At 45.9% G+C, this 17914-nt stretch overlaps 9 protein-coding genes across 9 annotated transcripts; 3 read left to right on the forward strand and 6 right to left on the reverse strand.

Annotated features, from left to right (window-relative positions):
- Positions 1–125: 125 nt before the first annotated feature.
- On the forward strand, positions 126–1228 carry N7533_008595 (amidohydrolase family protein; the record flags this gene model as incomplete). The annotated part of the gene is made up of 3 exons (XM_057105245.1): positions 126–240; positions 293–931; positions 1002–1228. 3 exons carry the CDS (start codon positions 126–128, stop codon positions 1226–1228), a joined length of 981 nt encoding a protein of 326 aa, XP_056956694.1.
- Positions 1229–1898: 670 nt separating this feature from the next.
- Positions 1899–2702, reverse strand: N7533_008596 (sterol desaturase family protein; the record flags this gene model as incomplete). Its single annotated transcript, XM_057105246.1, has 1 exon — positions 1899–2702. The coding sequence occupies one exon, from the start codon at positions 2700–2702 to the stop codon at positions 1899–1901; it is 804 nt and encodes a 267-aa protein (XP_056956695.1).
- A 450-nt stretch (positions 2703–3152) lies between these two features.
- N7533_008597 (flavin-containing monooxygenase) lies at positions 3153–4720 on the forward strand (the record flags this gene model as incomplete). The annotated part of the gene is made up of 4 exons (XM_057105247.1): positions 3153–3339; positions 3395–3796; positions 3849–4515; positions 4561–4720. 4 exons carry the CDS (start codon positions 3153–3155, stop codon positions 4718–4720), a joined length of 1416 nt encoding a protein of 471 aa, XP_056956696.1.
- A 1118-nt stretch (positions 4721–5838) lies between these two features.
- N7533_008598 (cytochrome P450) lies at positions 5839–7374 on the reverse strand (the record flags this gene model as incomplete). Its single annotated transcript, XM_057105248.1, has 2 exons — positions 5839–7074; positions 7126–7374. The coding sequence occupies 2 exons, from the start codon at positions 7372–7374 to the stop codon at positions 5839–5841; spliced, it is 1485 nt and encodes a 494-aa protein (XP_056956697.1).
- Positions 7375–7874: 500 nt separating this feature from the next.
- Positions 7875–10317, reverse strand: N7533_008599 (uncharacterized protein; the record flags this gene model as incomplete). Its single annotated transcript, XM_057105249.1, has 4 exons — positions 7875–8275; positions 8341–8561; positions 8614–10068; positions 10121–10317. The coding sequence occupies 4 exons, from the start codon at positions 10315–10317 to the stop codon at positions 7875–7877; spliced, it is 2274 nt and encodes a 757-aa protein (XP_056956698.1).
- Positions 10318–10796: 479 nt separating this feature from the next.
- Positions 10797–12833, reverse strand: N7533_008600 (glycoside hydrolase family 13 protein; the record flags this gene model as incomplete). Its single annotated transcript, XM_057105250.1, has 3 exons — positions 10797–11981; positions 12103–12518; positions 12641–12833. Coding segments are annotated over 3 exons (1794 nt in total), but the record flags the coding sequence as incomplete, so codon positions are not given.
- Positions 12834–13487: 654 nt separating this feature from the next.
- On the forward strand, positions 13488–14260 carry N7533_008601 (sugar O-acetyltransferase; the record flags this gene model as incomplete). The annotated part of the gene is made up of 3 exons (XM_057105251.1): positions 13488–13630; positions 13691–14090; positions 14147–14260. 3 exons carry the CDS (start codon positions 13488–13490, stop codon positions 14258–14260), a joined length of 657 nt encoding a protein of 218 aa, XP_056956700.1.
- Positions 14261–14495: 235 nt separating this feature from the next.
- N7533_008602 (uncharacterized protein) lies at positions 14496–15914 on the reverse strand (the record flags this gene model as incomplete). Its single annotated transcript, XM_057105252.1, has 3 exons — positions 14496–15412; positions 15485–15577; positions 15635–15914. 3 exons carry the CDS (start codon positions 15912–15914, stop codon positions 14496–14498), a joined length of 1290 nt encoding a protein of 429 aa, XP_056956701.1.
- An 891-nt stretch (positions 15915–16805) lies between these two features.
- N7533_008603 (uncharacterized protein) lies at positions 16806–17732 on the reverse strand (the record flags this gene model as incomplete). The annotated part of the gene is made up of 1 exon (XM_057105253.1): positions 16806–17732. One exon carries the CDS (start codon positions 17730–17732, stop codon positions 16806–16808), a length of 927 nt encoding a protein of 308 aa, XP_056956702.1.
- Between the last annotated feature and the right edge of the window lie 182 nt (positions 17733–17914).

Raw genomic sequence — 17914 nt, forward strand, 5'->3', positions numbered from 1 at the left:
TATTAAAAGCCTGGAGGTTTGGCAAGGTAGCTTTGGAGATACCCATTGCGATGATTTTCGTCACTTCGGCCCCTATCATATTTCTTATCATTCTCTATTTTCGCAAGTTTGAGATATTCAGAACAATGGGTGAACATACCCTCGACTGGCTCCGAGAGAAAGCAATCGGCTGGAGTCATACGCCTCCAATAAACAAGATTGACACTCACCATCATTTTGTGCCAGATTTCTATGCTAAGGGTAAGATCCTGGCGACCCTCGATATCTTGATTCCCCACTAAGTTTGTAACAGCTGTAGAAGAGCAAGGAGGTGACCCAAGTGGCTGGCCTACCCCCAGTTGGAGCCCCTTAGCTTCGAAGCTGTTGATGAAACGTGTTGGGGTGCAGACAGCAGTGCTTTCTGTTACGGCCCCGGGCGCCTGTGTCGTTCCAGACCGCCAGAAACGAGCCCAACTGGCAAGAAAATTGAATAAATATGCTGCTGATCTGCGGGACCGTGAGCCTGAACGTTTCGCCTTCTTCTTATCCTTGCCCAACATTCTCGACACTGAGGATGCTCTCGCAGAGATTGCATATGGCCTAGATACCCTCCACGCCGATGGGGTCACGCTATTTACCCGCTACGGCTCCTCAAACACCTATCTTGGACATCCTGAGGTGGAGCCCATCTGGGCTGAACTAAATAGACGAGGTTGTGTCGTGTTCATCCATCCAACTCATCCAGTCGATACCAACCCCGTCAACCCAAAGTTGCCACAGCCATCCGTTGACTACCCCCACGAAACGACACGAACCGCGATGGATATGATTACCAACGGAACCCGCTTCAAGTTTCCCAATTGCAAAGTCATACTTTCACACGCAGGGGGGGACCCTACCGTATTTGATTTCTCGAGTGACGACGCCTATGAAACGCGCACCGGACTTTGCAGTATCGCATCGCATCGGAACAACCTATGAAAAAGCAATGGAGTCGTTCCGAAGTTTTCACTTCGACCTAGCATTAAGCTCGTCGCCACAGGTTCTGGATACACTCTTGAAGATGGTTCCGCATGACCATATTCTGTACGGGAGCGACTTCCCATATGCCCCGATTCCTGCCTATCCAGCATTCCTCCAGGAACTTGAGTCGTATGAGATGGATGAAGAGTTGAGGAAGATGATCAATTTTGGGAATGCGCTCAAGCTGTTTCCAGAGCTTGCAAGCAGGAGAGGCTCCATCTTGTAATCACCTACTAGAACTGGGCATCTGGCGATATATTGGTCATTTGTTACTGGCATAAAGTGAAGAGGTGGGATACACATTGAAAGAATCAAAAAAGACAGGCTATTATGAGATCTTCATGAGCAGCATTTGCTGGTTAAATAGCGAGGTCCGCTGTAGCAAGGACTTTGAGAACCAAACCAGAAATTAATTCTCCAGGACTATTGATTCTCAAGTAAACGAAAGCAGAGTATTCGGAACTTTTCGCAACGCTTTCCAAATTCCCTTCCACTTCAACAGTCCTCCATAGCGGTCATTAAACTAGTGCTTCTGCAAATGTGGCAGCGTTGCAAGATTATCAAGAATCTGCCACCCCATCAGTGAAGCTACTCTACCTATGCAGCCTGCAAGACCATAACAGTTCAAGATACTGGGTAGCATAATATTTATACCTGTAGACTCGGACTGCCTAGAGACGCGAATAATTATAGGACGCTAGCGCCCTAAATTTGAGTGGAGTTACATAATTTCGAACAATTTAGACATTTGAAGTTCCTGCCCAAGAGTATCAAATACTTTTATGTAAATAAATGCTGCTCAGACATCACTTCTAGAGAATATAGTGCCATAATACGCCAAATAACACATTATCTGGCCAAAGGTTGTATAATAGGTTTGAAAAGCTATGTTTAGTTCAGTCTTCTTTTCCACCGTTCTTTTGGAGCTTCCTGCCATCCTGTCGACCCGGACGATCCCAACCCACAATATCGGTACCGTGAATCCAGTCCATGATTCCCAATGTGCTGTAGTTGACGCGAAACTTCTCATGGTGAAGATCGTGAATTGAAGCCGGGGGCAATTTGAAGAAATCGTAGCCACTATGGTCGGCGGCGGCTTGGAAAAGTTCAAAGACAGAGAAGGCCATAAGCGACAAAAAGTGTGTGCCCTTCAGAGTCAAAGGCAAGGCAATTGGAAGAACGTTGGCGATAATATGCTCAACAGGATGTGCATATTCCGCGGCAAAGCTGATTGGTGCGGTGTACTTGTGGTGCATCTTGTGGATATAAACATATATGCTCGGATGATGCAAAGCACGATGGACGTAGTAAAACATAACCTCACGAGCAGCCATCCCAAAGATAAAGTCTATTGCCAATGTCTTCAAAGTTGGAAGGTGAGGGTCCATCTCGAGAAATGTGTGGTCGAGGCCAATCCAATAGGTAGCAAGGGCATGTAGCCCAATGAGCCAAAATTGATTGAACATCGATATTTGGATACAATGCCAAATCTGGGGCCATGTGGGTTGCCGACGCTCGCTTTGTATCTTATGTCTGTGAGAAAACCTCGGGAAAAAGACATCAATAAGCAGGTAAATGGTTGCTGGGATAATGAAGCCAATGATTTGACTTAAAATGACGCCAGCAATCTCGATATGGCCGGGCCTGTAGCGAGTACAAGTCAATCCCCACAGCCTCTCGGCTTCTTCTATATATTCCATTTCGTCGGTATATGAGGTCAAGGTAACGAAGATAGATAGATGATCGTTTGAAGGAAAATTTGGTTTCTGAAGCTGTGAAACAGACCCTTCCCGCCAGGCTGGCAATATGCAAAAATATATCAAAATTTTGATAATTTGAATTTCGAGACGGGTTTCCTCCGGCAACAAATTGAGATGCAAAAAAGGGCACCGGCACAGTTCCGATACTCGTATGATTGATAGATTGATCATTATTAAGTCGCCGGAACGGTCCCGGATACCATGAGAACTCAGGATACCCCTCCCGAGCCACCTGGCACTGACTCCAGGATTCGGTAGCACATGGGCACCCGCAAATACTGATTAATTTCCAATCACCTGGGCACAACGCTCCGTTTATATAATGAGTATTCGAAGGTGTCAATCAACCTTGGAATGGTTTGAGTATCTACCTACCCGTTTTTTGCAACAATGAACACTCAGGTTAATACCACCAATCATGTCTCGACATCGTACAGCCAAATTGCCTGTATCGGCACTGGACTCAGTGCAATAGCTCTGGGGGCAACGCTCAAGAGGTGGTACGATATGGACGATATTCAATTTTTCGAACGCCATACCGATTGCGGGGGAACGTGGCACATCAGTTCATACCCTGGTAAATCCTTTTCCATTCTTGTCTTACCCGTGTTATGACTAACGGTTGCTTTCAGGATGTGCTTGTGATGTTCCCAGTGCTCTTTACAGCTTCTCATTCGCTTTGAGCTCCCGTTGGACCAAACTCATGCCTTCGTACAAAGAGATCAAATCCTACCATGATGAGGTAGTGCAAACCTACGGTCTGCGTGATAAAATGAGATTCTGCACGGAAGTAAAAGACTGCTTTTGGCGTGAGGACATTTCTAGGTGGACCATGAAGCTTCACAATGTGGCTACAGGTGAGATTACCTATCATGAGTGCCAGATACTTTTCGCAGCTACGGGTCAACTGGTGGAGCCAAAGCCCTGCGATATCCCGGGATCTGAAACCTTCAAAGGTTCCATATTTCACTCAGCAAGGTGGGACCATAATGTTGATTTGAAGGACAAAAACGTCATTGTGATTGGAAATGGATGTAAGCATCTCTGGCCGCCTTGGTGAATGTGATATCCACTAACAGTAAACAGGCACTGCCGCCCAGATCGTACCTGCTATTGTGGATCGTACAAAAAGCTTGACTCAGCTGGTTCGTAGCAAGCATTGGATTTTCCCAGCCCCTAATTTCACATACCCTCGAATTTTGCAGTGGATCTTTCGTTATGTCCCTCTCACTATGCGACTTCACCGGTTACATATATTTCTCATCGCTGAGCGAGATCTGCGTTTATTCCCCATGACCAAGGCAGCCGGTAAATTACGTCTCCAACGTCGGAAAAGGGTTGAGAAATATATGCGACAGACCGCTCCGGCCAAGTATCATGATACTCTGATTCCCGACTTCGATGTGGGGTGCAAGCGACGCATTTTTAACGGTGGATATCTCGAGTCACTTCACAATGACAAGCTGTTTCTCCAACAAGCAAAGATAACCGAGATTACGCCCGATGGAATTCGGACTACGGAGAAGTTTTATCCCGCAGATGTCATCGTCCTTGCCACAGGTTTCCAGACAAACAAGTTTCTGCCATACACAGAGATCCACGGGCTTGAGGGGTCCATTTCAGATCATTGGGCCAGATATGACGGGCCAGGGGCATATAACTGTTCAGTTATGAGTGGGTTTCCAAACTTCTTCCTGTTACTAGGACCAAATGCGGCAACGGGTCATACATCTGCCCTAATGGCAGCTGAAAAGTAAGTCCCAATGAAAACACCTCAACTTACAAAATTGACTAACAGACATAGCTCTGTGAATTACGCGCTTCGAGTGCTTAAGCCTATCCTAGATGGGAAGGTGGCCTCGATGAACTTAAAGCAAGAAGCCGAGGACTCGTATGTCTATCGTGTTCAAGAGGCCCTTCACCACATGGTCTGGAATGCAGGCTGTGCTTCTGTATGATACTTCAAATGGGTACAATTGATTGCTGCTAACTCAACTTCTCATAGTGGTATTTAAACGAGAAAAGGTGGAATGCGATGGCATATCCTTGGAGCCAGGCCCATTATTGGTTCCGCAGTCTTTTCCCTGTATGGTCGGATTGGAAATTCAAAGTGAGCCAGATCCCATTGAGTAGCCATGCTTTCACTAACTCCTGAAGCCAATTCAAAAACCAGCCACGCGTATGACTGGCCGAACCTTATTGTTGTGTTTTGTTGTAGCCATTGGAGCTGTGATTTTTGCCCATTCGCAAAGCTCGCGTCTTTTGTCTCCTGCTTTGGCCAAGATGAGTCCGTGGATTGGCCAGTAAGCATTTTGTCTTCCGTTCGACGGACATCAACCTTGGAATGAGGTATATCTGAGCTAGAGCTACAGATTAACCTGCACCTGGGCATTACATGTATATTGACAATTTTCATAATTTTTTGTTATTTGCTACTAGAGCCAATCGCTTCGATGTGCAGTTTAAAAACGGTTAGTAACGCTTGTCAAAGAAAAATGAATAGTAATTCTTGAAGCGAGAAGTCAGGGTCTTGGTATTGGCCAGTAGCCACTGATATGTGTAGAAATCATAATATAGTCGTATTTTACAACAAAGTGTTCGTGCAAATTAAAGGTATAAATTATAATAGAGTATCGGCCCCCAGCTCAAACCACAGCGCGCCGTTTGCCGAAGAATTAAAGTCTCCCATAAATGTTTACATCAATAATTATTAGAGATAGTGAGAAGGAATGACAGCATGGAAATGTAATATATTCAACAGTTTACAGGTGCAGGGTAAGATTCCAAAGCCATGCTCTGTTGAACAAGAAGCTTCAGATTATAGACCGACATAGCTATAAGATTTAAAATTTCTTGAAGATGGGAGAAACAAGGTGAGCGGCTTGAAATGAGGTCATATTTCACAGCTTTTGACCTCATTTGGAGGACTTTGCTAGTTGTAGAACTCCCTCCCTACTTGCTTCTTCCTGTATGAGCTTAGAATGCTTTTCACTTCTCACAATAACTTTGACAGGGAATGGCTCATCGGTACGGTGGTGATTAAGACGCCGGGAATTATATGGACCAGCCTTAGTTGTCAGTCATTTTTGATACACAGTGGCGAGAATAGAGAGCTTACCGCTGTATAATCATAGCACATCACCAGCCGAGCAATATTAAGAAAAAGGCCTCTCTGCGCGAGACGATATCCGACACAAATACGCCGTCCTCCTCCAAACTGCCAGAGGCCGTGTGCTATGTCGATTTCGTGCCCATCGAGCCACCTCTCTGGCTTAAATATATCTGGATCCTCACATTCATTGCAGACAGGGATACCATTTATGACAAATCCCACGCCAGCTGGGAAGTAGTAATCTTCGAATTCCATATCAGACGTGAGAACGTGATCCGGTGTGAAGGGAAAGATTGGCCTCCACCGCAGGACCTCTTTAATCAGCGCACAAATGTAGGGCATTTTTTCCATATCTCTCATCATAGGAAGTCTTAAAGCGGCCTCTTCAGCTGCACAAATACTGTCAACTTCTTGACGCGCCTTTTGAAAAGCTTCCGGGTGGCAGAGACTGGCCATCACAAAAATATTCAAAGCCTCGCGTGTAGTATCACTGCCCGCCTCGATAAGTTGCATCGCAACATACATGGCTTCTTGATCATCACCGGTAAATTTGGTGTCTTCATGGAGAAGGACATCACGGACGAAAGATGGTGGCGCAATGCCTGCGTCGATCTGTTTACGAACAGGCTCCCACCATGAGCGATACACCCCGTTGTTCCACTCATCCAATCTTTCCCAATGCCCGCGCCAGACTTGAAGAAACTTCGGAAGAGCGTCCAGCTTTGGAAACCAGTCAATCAAGCTGGATCCAATACTGCCAATAAAATGGGTCACCACATCTTGAAGATCTGCAAGCTCCTTGCCTGTTTTGACCAACCGTTCACCGAGCGCGATACGGTGGACCACAGAATTTGCATAGCGATAATGATGTCGATACCACGACTGAGGTTGGAACAGATATTCAGCCAGTAGCTGCGTGCTCTCAATCTCCTGCCAAGCAGCGTATTCCTTCAAGGCAGTACCACTGAGCAGGGAATGCATAACACGCCTCTTTTCAGTCCAGCCATCAGGTGGAAGTAATAAGGATCGGCTATTTCGACTCACTATGCCGCTGGCAACAGGCATTGGTGACCGACCATTTGTGAGAGAACCACGCTTGGCAATAATTTCAGCCACGACGCGTTGGCTATTAAGAAGAACCCAGGTCTTAGATCCTAGATGCAAAGTGGTCATCTCGCCGTAACGGGCAAGGTCTTGATTCTGGAATCTTTCAGTTAACTTTTTCTTTCAGAAAGAGCCCGCAGCACTGACTATCTTGTTGTCGGGATCCCCGCGTGCTGATTTGAGATCCAGAAGGCTTCCAAAAATGGGTATACCTTTTGGACCTGGAGGCAGGCGCCATTTCTTTCCTGGTGGGGGCCGTCGTTTGCCTACTGGCACTAATATTTCCTGGATGACCAAGAATATTGTTGATATGCAGACGAAAATGGTCAACAGTGTCGTTGTGGTAGGATAGTATGTGAGATAGTGCTCAATATTGACATAAACGGCCGGGAGCATTGCGACGGATTGCTTGACCTTGTTATTGTGATTTTGTTACTTTAATATACAGTATATTGGACCCGGATACATTCCGATTTGATGTGGAACCTCGAAACTTCCGCCCAGCAGCACTCGACGCGCTGGTCTCGTAATCGGATACATCCCGACACTACGTAAGCCATGCAGCAATGGTGCCGGCGTGGATGACCACAATGGGTCTCCGGAGCAAAACAGTCCGGGCTCAACCCGGGTCGTTGGGCGTGTCTGTGGATAAATCCTACTTGGAGGTGATAAATGCAGGAAAAGGCGGTGATATGAAAAGAAAAGAGAGCGAAGATATCTAGACACGGAGGAGACGGCGGCGATATTGATGCCTGAGGCAGAAACACGCCACAGCAAATCTCTCATTTCTCGAGATCTAACAGAGCAAGGTAAATTTGAAACAATTAAAATAGAGTTGACGATTTTTTGCGATGCAAATAGTCGCTAATATTACAAAAATTCGGGCAAAGTACCCATTATGCTGGCTGTGGAAACCAGTCCTGAAAATCACTAAGATCAAAAGGTCCAAGAAACCCCAAGTCCTCTAATAGAGTCCCATCATCGCAGTTCAAGGTTCCACTCGCAATTTGGGACAAGCCCGCATGATCTTGTCCTGGTTCTGTAGACAAGTCCTGAGAAGCGTTGCCGTTGTTTTGGCTCGGGCCTAGATCAGAGTTCGACTTTCTGAGAACCCGATTTCGTATGTTCTGGAGACAGATGAGCGTGTTTTGAGCTGACACACTAAATGAAGCCATGTATTTCAATACGTGCTCCGACTTTTGCCAGGCAATATTGATCGCGGTTTTTTCAATGTCTAAATAGTGAGGATCACGTCTGGTATCAGACATGATCAAAACCATTGCAGCCGTAGAGGTATCTTTGGCCGGGTCAGTACTAGCATTGAAAGATATACCCTGGGAAAAGGCAGTGTTTAAAACCAACAGAAGCCATTAAACCACCATGTGTCTGTCTCGAGAGTTCTGTGGGTCTCATAGACGAGGGAAATGAGATCAATAGCGGCTCGGATACATTCATTTCCACATTTTATTGACACGAATGAATGCACCGAGCTTGACAGATTACTAGAGGATCCTGTTGTTTGCTCTTCAAAGCACATTTGAGTGAGCATAGGCCGATAAAGGAGGACGTGGAGATACAGGAACCTGTTTCTTGGTCAGAGAGCAAGGGATTAGGGAAAAGCTGACTAGAGCCTACCGTGCGTGAAGTACATTTCGCTGCCGTTCAATAAGTGATATATTCGAAGATGGTATCGCTGACCCAGGCAATTCATTCCAGGTTAGGCAGTCCGGAATACTGGATTTGAATGAACGCAATTTATCTTCGATTCTGATAATCATATCGAGCCCTCCGGCCTGTTTTATCTTGTCAGTGGTCTCACTGGATCGTCCTCTCCAAGTATTATAGACATCGGACAGAATAAGATCCAGGATAGAATAAAGTCTGATCGTGGAATTGTAAAAGGTGGTGAGTGATGGTTCGTCTGTCTCCCTGCGGGACTCGATGTCGAATATCCCCGGCAATGGAATACTTGTAATATGCGTCGTCATGCTAGGACGCCCGTATGTCATACTGACAGTTATGTCCATCATCACACACCCATGCCAGGTTCGCCTCTGAATCTCCTGCTCCAACGGATGTTTGGTTGCCCACAGATGCGGTTCATGTAGCCCGAAGCCAAGCGCAAGACGGCATGCCATTCCAATTGAACTCCAACAGCGATGGGGATAGGCCGTACTTTGTAAGAACAATGCGACAATTAGGAACGCCTGAACTACACCAATTGACTGGATGTCAATCATATCTAAACCGATCTGGTGTTTGGCTCTAAGAAAAAATTGATGCGCGACGGTCTCTCGCTGTTCGATGGGAATGTCAGAAAAATGACAGCCTATGGCAAATATCGCATTTAGTGCGCAGCTAAAAACAATCGATCTTGACCCTGAGTTGATGCGATCTCCAAGTCCAATATTCAAGTTTGAGAGTTCACGAGCACTCTGATTGTCGGGTATCCAAAGATTTTCGTATGCATCTTGAAAACTGCGGCGATCAAAGAACGGATAAAGGCAATAAACTCTATCCCAAAAACACCCGAGCAAGTGATCTGCCAAATCCCGGGGAGGAAGTAGGAAGTCTTCAAGCTGCATGGTAGATAGGGACATTTGATTCAAGTCTTGGCCATTGCTAGCTGGGTAAAGGGAGGCTGGTCTCCGTGATGCCCACACATGGCGGCTTTGGTACTCAGGGTTTCGGGACAAAAGAGACATCAACGAGGCAGTTGACGAGCTTCCAAAATACTCTGCACTTTGGTTTGGAAAGGATTCGTTATCGTTGACTTCCGTCATGGCGCCCATCCCAGTGACATGACTAGGAGACTCAAAGGGACAAGATGAATGGGTGGTGTTGGTGCTTTCTGTCTTATCTGGCACATTCAACGGTAGTTGCTGGTGATCCGGCAAATGCTGAGCTTCATCGATTCTTGTTTGGGAGGCACCAATTCCGATGGCCCCGTCGCTAGTATCGGCCACGAACGTGTCTTCGGAATTGGGTGGATCTAACGGATTGTTCGGGTGCTTCACGCCAGCTCCTGATACCTGAGTACCCGAGCCCTCCTCCAGCTCCCGAATTCGTTTGTGTAGTGTCAGGATGTATCTGTGTCGGATATCATTAGCTGCTGAACGAATTTCGCAAACAGTATGCTCACTCGTCGCTACTTGCTGAACGCGCATTTTCCGCTTTGTACACACAACGACCAATCGGAAACCCCCGACGGTCACAAGATGCACATACCGGCTTGCCGCCGTCGCAGCGAGACTTCCGCTCACGGCAAGGTTCACAAGCCAAAGCGATTTTGCGACGACGAGCTCCTGCGACTCTCCGTGTAGGGCAGTCCTGCTGCATGGTGCCTTTCTGTGGGGTGGATAATATCGGAAAGACGGCTACTAAATTCAATGTTTCGGGTGCATCCCAGAATTTATTACCTCCTAGGTCCGGATATCATTCCGGATATTTCGGTGAATTTGGTTGAGCCAGGATCTGGGACCTCGGGATGCTTCCGGCCAGCGGGACGATCCCGACCTTAGGATAGAAAACAATAGTCACTGGATGTATTAAAGGTTATCTATTGTTATTTGAGGAAATATACCAGAGCCATTTTTCGATTTCTCTTTACTAATTATTAAATCAAAATGTTTTTCCCTAATGCTGGAACACTACAAGGGCTCTTTGCAAGGGAAGCGCTGACGCGGCAACTAGTTAACTAGTAAATTGTTGATTACTACGTGCAGTTCAACGCGGTATTAGTTAGTCCCCTGATGTGTGAGTCTCGCGTTTCTTTTTGCCAGCTAGTTTTACAGGGCTCAAGTACTCTATTTACAAACTCCCAGAACGCCTTCAAAGGCCTGGAGCTTAATAGTTGGCTTGACACTGATAATGTGGGTCGAAAGCGTAGATGATGCCCAATCCTTGACATCAATGCCTGCAGGGATAGTCCATTCTATCTCATCGGTTGTCCAATTCATCACAACAAGCCACGTCTCCTTTTTGTCCACCTCCGTCCTCAGATAAGCAAAAATTCTTTCGTTTTCATGGTCCAATTCTTCAAAATCACCATAAATAAAAACATCTTTGTGTAGTTTTCGATGCTGTAATGCGTGTTGCCAGTATTGCCAAATTGATAATTCTTCCTTGGTCTGCCATTTCAAGCTCTGCTGGGCTTTCACATTGATGCTCTTATAGTCATCATTGACTCTCATCCAGGGTGTTGCTTCGGGGACAGTGAAACCGGCATTCGGAGAATCATCCCATTGCATAGGTGTGCGAGCATGGTCTCTAGCCTTCTTTTGCAAAAGCCTTTCAGCCTCCTCTCGGCCTTTAGATCCATCTGGGTATAGCGCTTTTGTTTTCTTCCAAAAATTAACCGATTCGATATCCTTGTAGTCGATTTCTGGGTTCCAATCCGAAGGAAAGTTGCGCATCCCAATCTCTTGGCCTTGGTATAGGTACATGGTTCCACCAAGTGTTGTTTGCATGAGCGCCAGCATTTTGGCGGCCTGCTCTCTATATTGGTCTGTGTCATTCGTGTAGCGCGAGACTGACCGAGCTTGATCATGACACTCCAGAAAAATAGCATTCCAACCATCCCATATTTTCATTCGTCGCTGCCATCCAGAAATAATACTTTTGAGTTCTGTTAATCTCCAGTCACGCAAGCTCCACTTCGACTCGCCGCGAGTTTTGATGTCTTCAATTTCCATGTGTTCAAAATTAAATGCCATATTCAGCTCCCCAGCTGTGGATCCAACCGTCTTAATAATTTCACTCATATCACTGATGTATGGCGTTTCTCCAACAGTAATAGTATCATACTTCGAGAGGACATTGTCGTAAATACCATGCATGAATTCGTGAAAGCGGGGGCCATTGGTGAAAAACTTTTCCCCTGGCTGATATTTTGATTTTGGGTCAATGACCGGAGCGTCTGGGAAAGACTGGTGTTTGGATATGAGATTGATGACATCCATGCGAAACCCGGCGATACCGCGACTCAACCAAAATTCCATGACCTGGAACATATTTAGCGATGATTTTTGTCTGCGGCCTTTGAGGTGACAGAATCGTGTTGATGAGAATGTGGAAACATTGCACGAGTCTTTGGAATAACTTTTGGCGGTTGATAAAACTCACATCGTAAACGGCAGTGACAACTTCTGCATTCTCCCAGTTCAGATCAACTTGCTCGGGCGAATGTAAAGCCAAATAAAATTCTTGGGTCTCTGCATGCCAGTTCCAAGCGCTGAGTGAATCACCCAGTATACCTGCCCAATTGTTTGGGGGCAGTGGTTTTCCTGCGTCGTCGAATCCTTTTGGGGGCTTCCAGATATACCAGTCCCTCTTCGATGAGTCCTTGGAGCTTGCAGACTCACGAAACCAAGCATGTTGATCAGAGGTATGGTTTACAACAAGGTCCATCATGAGTTTCATTCCATGATTCTTCAGAGTTTCAATCAAAAGGTCCACATCGGATAGAGTGCCATACCGCGGGTCGATAGATTTATAATCTGCAATGTCGTATCCCATGTCCGCTTGTGGAGACTTGTAAACTGTTCATGTTGAGAACATGTAAGCACTCTCGTAATGTAGGGTGACCGATTGAAACAGATTTTCCAAATTATCCATCATTGTAACTGTCGGAAAGGGTAAAAAAATGGAACACATCACTCACTGGGACTGCACCATACGATATCGACACCCAGGCTCTTCAGGTAAGGCACCTTCTCAATAATTCCATTCACATCACCCCACCCGTCAGCTTCGCTGACCGATTTGCTGCTTTTGAAACTAGCGGGGTATATTTGATATACAACTGCTTCCTTCCACCATTTTTTGGTGGTATAGTTGGATTGAGGTAGCGTCATTGAAGTTTGAGTGGGAGGTAACAATTTTGGTGCCAGGGATATCTTATTCAAAAGGTTGTGATTTGATTCTTTTTTGAGGCGGAAAATTAAATGGGCGGGAAATCAGGGTTTTATTGCCATGCGGGGAAATTATTGGCCTCAGAACCATTTATATCTACTCATACCTTACTCAATACTTAGATCTTAAAGTGGGTGATGCAGGCACGAATTAGACGTCTACAGCGCTCAATTTAGATGCAATAGACCCACTGTTGTTAACAGGCTGGCAGTGTTCTAAAATTAGTATAGCCTACCCTCCTTGTGAACCTATCCAGGGCTTCATATGATGTAATGTAGAGCTGCGAACCAGCGCGGCTATTAACAACCCAAAGAGGGATGGCCCATCCTACTCTCCACTTCTGTGGATCTTACTGACCAATCATTCTTTGGCCTCACTATTCTCGCGCATGTGGGCACCTCCAATTAGTCCGAGAATCTTCCGGGGATCTTGAAATGAAGTCAGAACCATGAAAACCCAATCTCAATTAGTTTTCTTCAGCCTTGAGCTACATTATTTCTATGATTTTCTGATATCAGAAGATATTTTGATCGGCCATACTATTCAAAAACTAGAAGCAAAACGGCTTCTAAAAACACGATGACAACATCTCCTGAATGGAGCAGAATGCTCCGCGGGAATGGTACCACGCCGGCGACGAGATCCTACAAGAGAATAGAACGCGCTGCAAAAAGGCGTGTGAAAATTTCAATGCAGCGACATATGCCTCTCGCCGCACCAAGGTGGGGCTCTGGAGGACGTGAGTATCTTTTCCAATTCTTGAATGAAACTATCAAGATATTGATTGCTAGTTACTAAGGATTGTTGGGGACACTCGTCCACTCCCTATGGAAATCTCGGATCCAAAGGAAGATGAGGCTCTATTTGAAGAGACAGATCCATTTGTCGACGGCCCCGTCTCAATAGATCACGGCCTGAATTTCAAGGTGGGAAAGGGAAGCTTCCTAAACTTCAATCTCCTCGTTTTGGACACATGTCTCATCACAATTGGCGAAAATGTTCTTTTTGGTCCAAATGTCAGCCTGTATGGTGCAATTCATCCCATGGATCCAGCGGAACGTCGTGGACTTAAGGGACCAGAAGCAGGGAAGGAAATTCACATTGAGGATGACGTTTGGATTGGAGCCGGTGTCTCAATTCTAGCTGGTGTGCGAGTTGGACGAGGCAGCACCGTAGGTGCTTGTTCGGTGGTCACCAAGGTGAGTTACATTCTAACTCTGACTCGGTGGATGATTTGACTAAAGTCGCTTGCTAGGATGTCCCCGCTTTTCATTTTGTTGCTGGGAATCCTGCTAGGGTTATTCGACGAATCGAGTCAACAATGAACTCAGGCCCAGATGATAACGCAGCTGAGAAGCCAGATGTTTGATTGTGCGATTAGGTCTTCATCCGAGTTGCTACTCCAGTTTCTGAGATATATCATCTTTCAGTATATTGAATGGAATAGCCTTGGAAATTACTATCTATATTCGAGGAAATTGAATGTGGAAACTCGAAAGAAAGGATCATTTTGGAGCATTGGTTAACATTACTAGAGGTGAAAAAAATGGAGTTGCCATCTCACAAAGCCGGCCAAGATCAGATGAAAATATTAGAATCTGATATCAAAATTTTGTTCGTAATGCCCATCCCCCAGAAATTCCTCTAGAAATAGCAAAAGCTAGAGTCAACGACAGATAAAGGGTCCCTCCGAAAATAATTAATCCATAGTATGCACCGTTATTGAGTTGCTGAATAGCACCTGCAATTGGGATAGCAATGAGAGTGCCTATGCTCACCAAGGTCCATGTTGTTCCAACTCTTTTTCCATAGTCTTCTATTTCGCAGACCTGAGAAATGCACACCGGCGCGATACTAATTGCTGTTCCACAAAAGAATCCGAATATCACCGCATAGCTGATGATTGTTCCCAAATTTCGAGGATCAACTAGATTACCCGTAAGCCATAGGATCAGGGTGAATGTAGAGCACATCAAACAGTTCGCCGACATAACGTTGAATCGGCCAATTCGGTCAGCACCTATCCCTGGAAGGTAACGTCCGAATATGGCACCGAGATTCAAAAACACAAGAATTGCGTAGGATATTTGCTCCCCATGTCCAGCGTCAAGTGCATAAGATATGATATAGGTGATGGGGACAAAGACGGCAAATTCCACCAGAAAAACACCCAGTGATGCAGATGCGTACTTAATATCCCCTAGTGCCCCAATTTCCAAAGATAATTTTTCTTTTTTGGGAGGAAGCCTGGTTCGGACCGTGAGGCATGCGACTGAGCACAATACTGCGCATATGAGAGCGATGATTCGTATAGACCAAGCGAACCCAATTTTTGGAGCCGCGAAAAGGATTATAAGGGGAAAGATGCAGCCTCCAACGCCTCCAGCAGTACAAGCAATGCCTGTCGCCCATCCACGTCGTTTATTGAACCAATGACCCACGGCAGCCACCGAGGGTGTGAAAAGTGTGCTCGCCGATATTCCGCCTAGAATGCTGAAGGAGAGGAAAATCTGATAATACTCTTTTGATATGTTAGCTTTCTAGGGTATGATATGGAGCTAAAAACCGAAGTACATTCGGAGAAACAACATACCTTCGCTTAGGCTGAGGAAGATCAGAGAAAGAACCATGCCAACTGACCCTGGAACAATGACGTATAACGGTCCATGAGAATCAAGAATATGCCCTTGGAGATTTCAATGGTTATCATTATGCTCAAACTGCTGCTGATGAAATCGCTTACCAAATTGCGCACCTCCTAAAAATAAGAAGAACGTGTAGGCTCCATAAATCCATCCAATACTCGATTCCGAATAATCCTTGAGCTGATGCGTGCTTGTCCATGCTTGTAGGGCTCCCAAGCTATTCAAAAGTCCCATGGATGGAACCATAGCACACCAGGCTCCAAGAACCACAGACCATGCCTTGAGTCCTCCTTCGGGGTAGTCGCAATCATCGATGTTGGATGAGGTGCTTTGTGAGTAAGCGGACCCATCGAAACTGAATTCCAGGGCTTCTGGCATCTCGAAGGTCAAATTTTGGCGGGGTTGGAGGTTTAGATCCGAATGCAAGTGCAGGAGTTCTTGTTCGTATTTTCTCTTTTCTTGTATCGGAGATGACAGCCATTTTTCATTTATAAGTGAAGATTGCCCGCCGAGATCGATGACCTTGAGATTCCAGACTTGATGAGAAATCTAGCAGTTGACAAATGACGAATGTCTAGAACGAATATGTAAGTAGCAATGCATTCCGCCATCAGATGTCGCCGAATGTATTCGCATTGGGAAAAGTACTTGATTCCACTAGTCCCAAGGAGGAAGTTGTTCTGTGTGGGTCCGGCAGAGCCTCCGGGCAGATATTACTTTGGACATTCTCGAATTATTGGCCAAGCAGGTCGAAAAGATAAAAACTTGTTTAGACAATCAGTCGGTATTTCTTGCGTAACATCTTGGACTCGGATAGCTACAATCATATACGCAATTTCGGCTTTTTTCTAGGCCGTCACTGGGATCACAGATGGGAATACTCTGGACTTAAGAGGACTACCCATTCATCATTAGGTTTTCCGAGTGACTCCATGTGTCTTGATCCTCCACGCTCGGAAGTAGTAAAAGTCATCAATAGTTCTAAGAAATCAAAAATAATTTCTTGGCACGGATTTGCTTCTTCGGCCGCTCGGATTTAGGACAATCGGCAATTGGAGTTGCGTCTCTAAGTTGACTCCTCCATTTTCTGGTACATAGTAGCAAATATCGCTCGTCTTTATTTCCAAGGTTGGAATGAAGTTATATATTAGAGTTCAAAATAAATCAACAACAAAATAATCTTGAAACAGGATATTGTTTACAACGACTAGAATCCCAAAATCCCAAAATCCTCTAGCCTTCTCGCAAGTCCTTACTCATGACTCGATTTCAAGACCAAACATTGTCCACTGATTTTTGGTTTTTGTGCTGCCGGAAAAAATCCCCAACCTTGGTCCAGTTCAGATTAGGGTATCGGTTGTTATCAAGCGGCTCAAGCTTCCCAGCACCCGAAAACATATTCACCATATACTGCATTCCCTGCCAGGCCGGGAAAACATCACTCTCGCCACCAAAGAAGCGCATAATACGAATCATGAGCTCCGCTGTGCCAACTGTGCCCATCCACGAAGGCTTGTACGCTACACCCTCAACATTGCTCTGTGCTTGGGCGATTTCTTCCACATTGGCGGTATGACTGGCGATGCGAAGGAAATTGGGTGTGGGGTTCGGATCAATAGCCACCTCTGCCGTATACGCAGCTGTATCGACCATGGTAGTGAAATCGAGGGGTTGTGTTGTCGAGCCGATATATGCAACCGTGCGGCTTTTATGATTGATCATAGGAGAGTTACCGACCAGGAGGTCCATAAAGCCACCATTGAGAATACTAGTCCACGCGATGCCAGACTTGTTCAGTTCATTGTGGAATTTGCGACGCAGATCCAAGTTGCGGTTGGATCCGACTTTTGTCTTGGTGAAATCTAGCGAGAAATCTGACGGAATAAATCGAGGCACTTTGGCGGCCATGGAGGCTTCAAGGAGCTTTCCCTGGGCAGTATGGATAACATCTCCTAGTCCCTGGAGGGTGGAGATAACACAAATCGCCCCGGATAATTCGCCAGTGAGGGTTGGTATCGCAGATAGGTCGACAGGGGCGATTGTGACGCCGGCATTGCGAAGCTTCTCGGTGCGCAATGGGTCGGTGTTAGGACGCACGATGGCCTTGACGGGTATGCCCCGTTTCACTAGCTCCATTGCAACGAGCTGACCCAGGCCACCTGTGGCACCAGCCACTGCAACAAACTTTGAAGCCATTGGTGGGGAATTTGACGATGGTGGGGTGAGAAGGAGGTCGGTCCTATTAGAGCGTAGCAACTGTTAATTAAAATGTGAAATATCGTCGAGATCGATATAAAATCCTTGGTTTAAATAAACTCAGGAATTTCTTAACACCACTGGTTGAGAAAGACCATCTGGGCTGACTGATCCGCCACTAG

This window comes from Penicillium manginii, assembly GCF_028828005.1.
Source record: "Penicillium manginii strain IBT 31320 chromosome Unknown utg000006l:1.0-4164085.0:1.0-4166146.0, whole genome shotgun sequence".
NCBI classification, from domain to species: domain Eukaryota; kingdom Fungi; phylum Ascomycota; class Eurotiomycetes; order Eurotiales; family Aspergillaceae; genus Penicillium; species Penicillium manginii.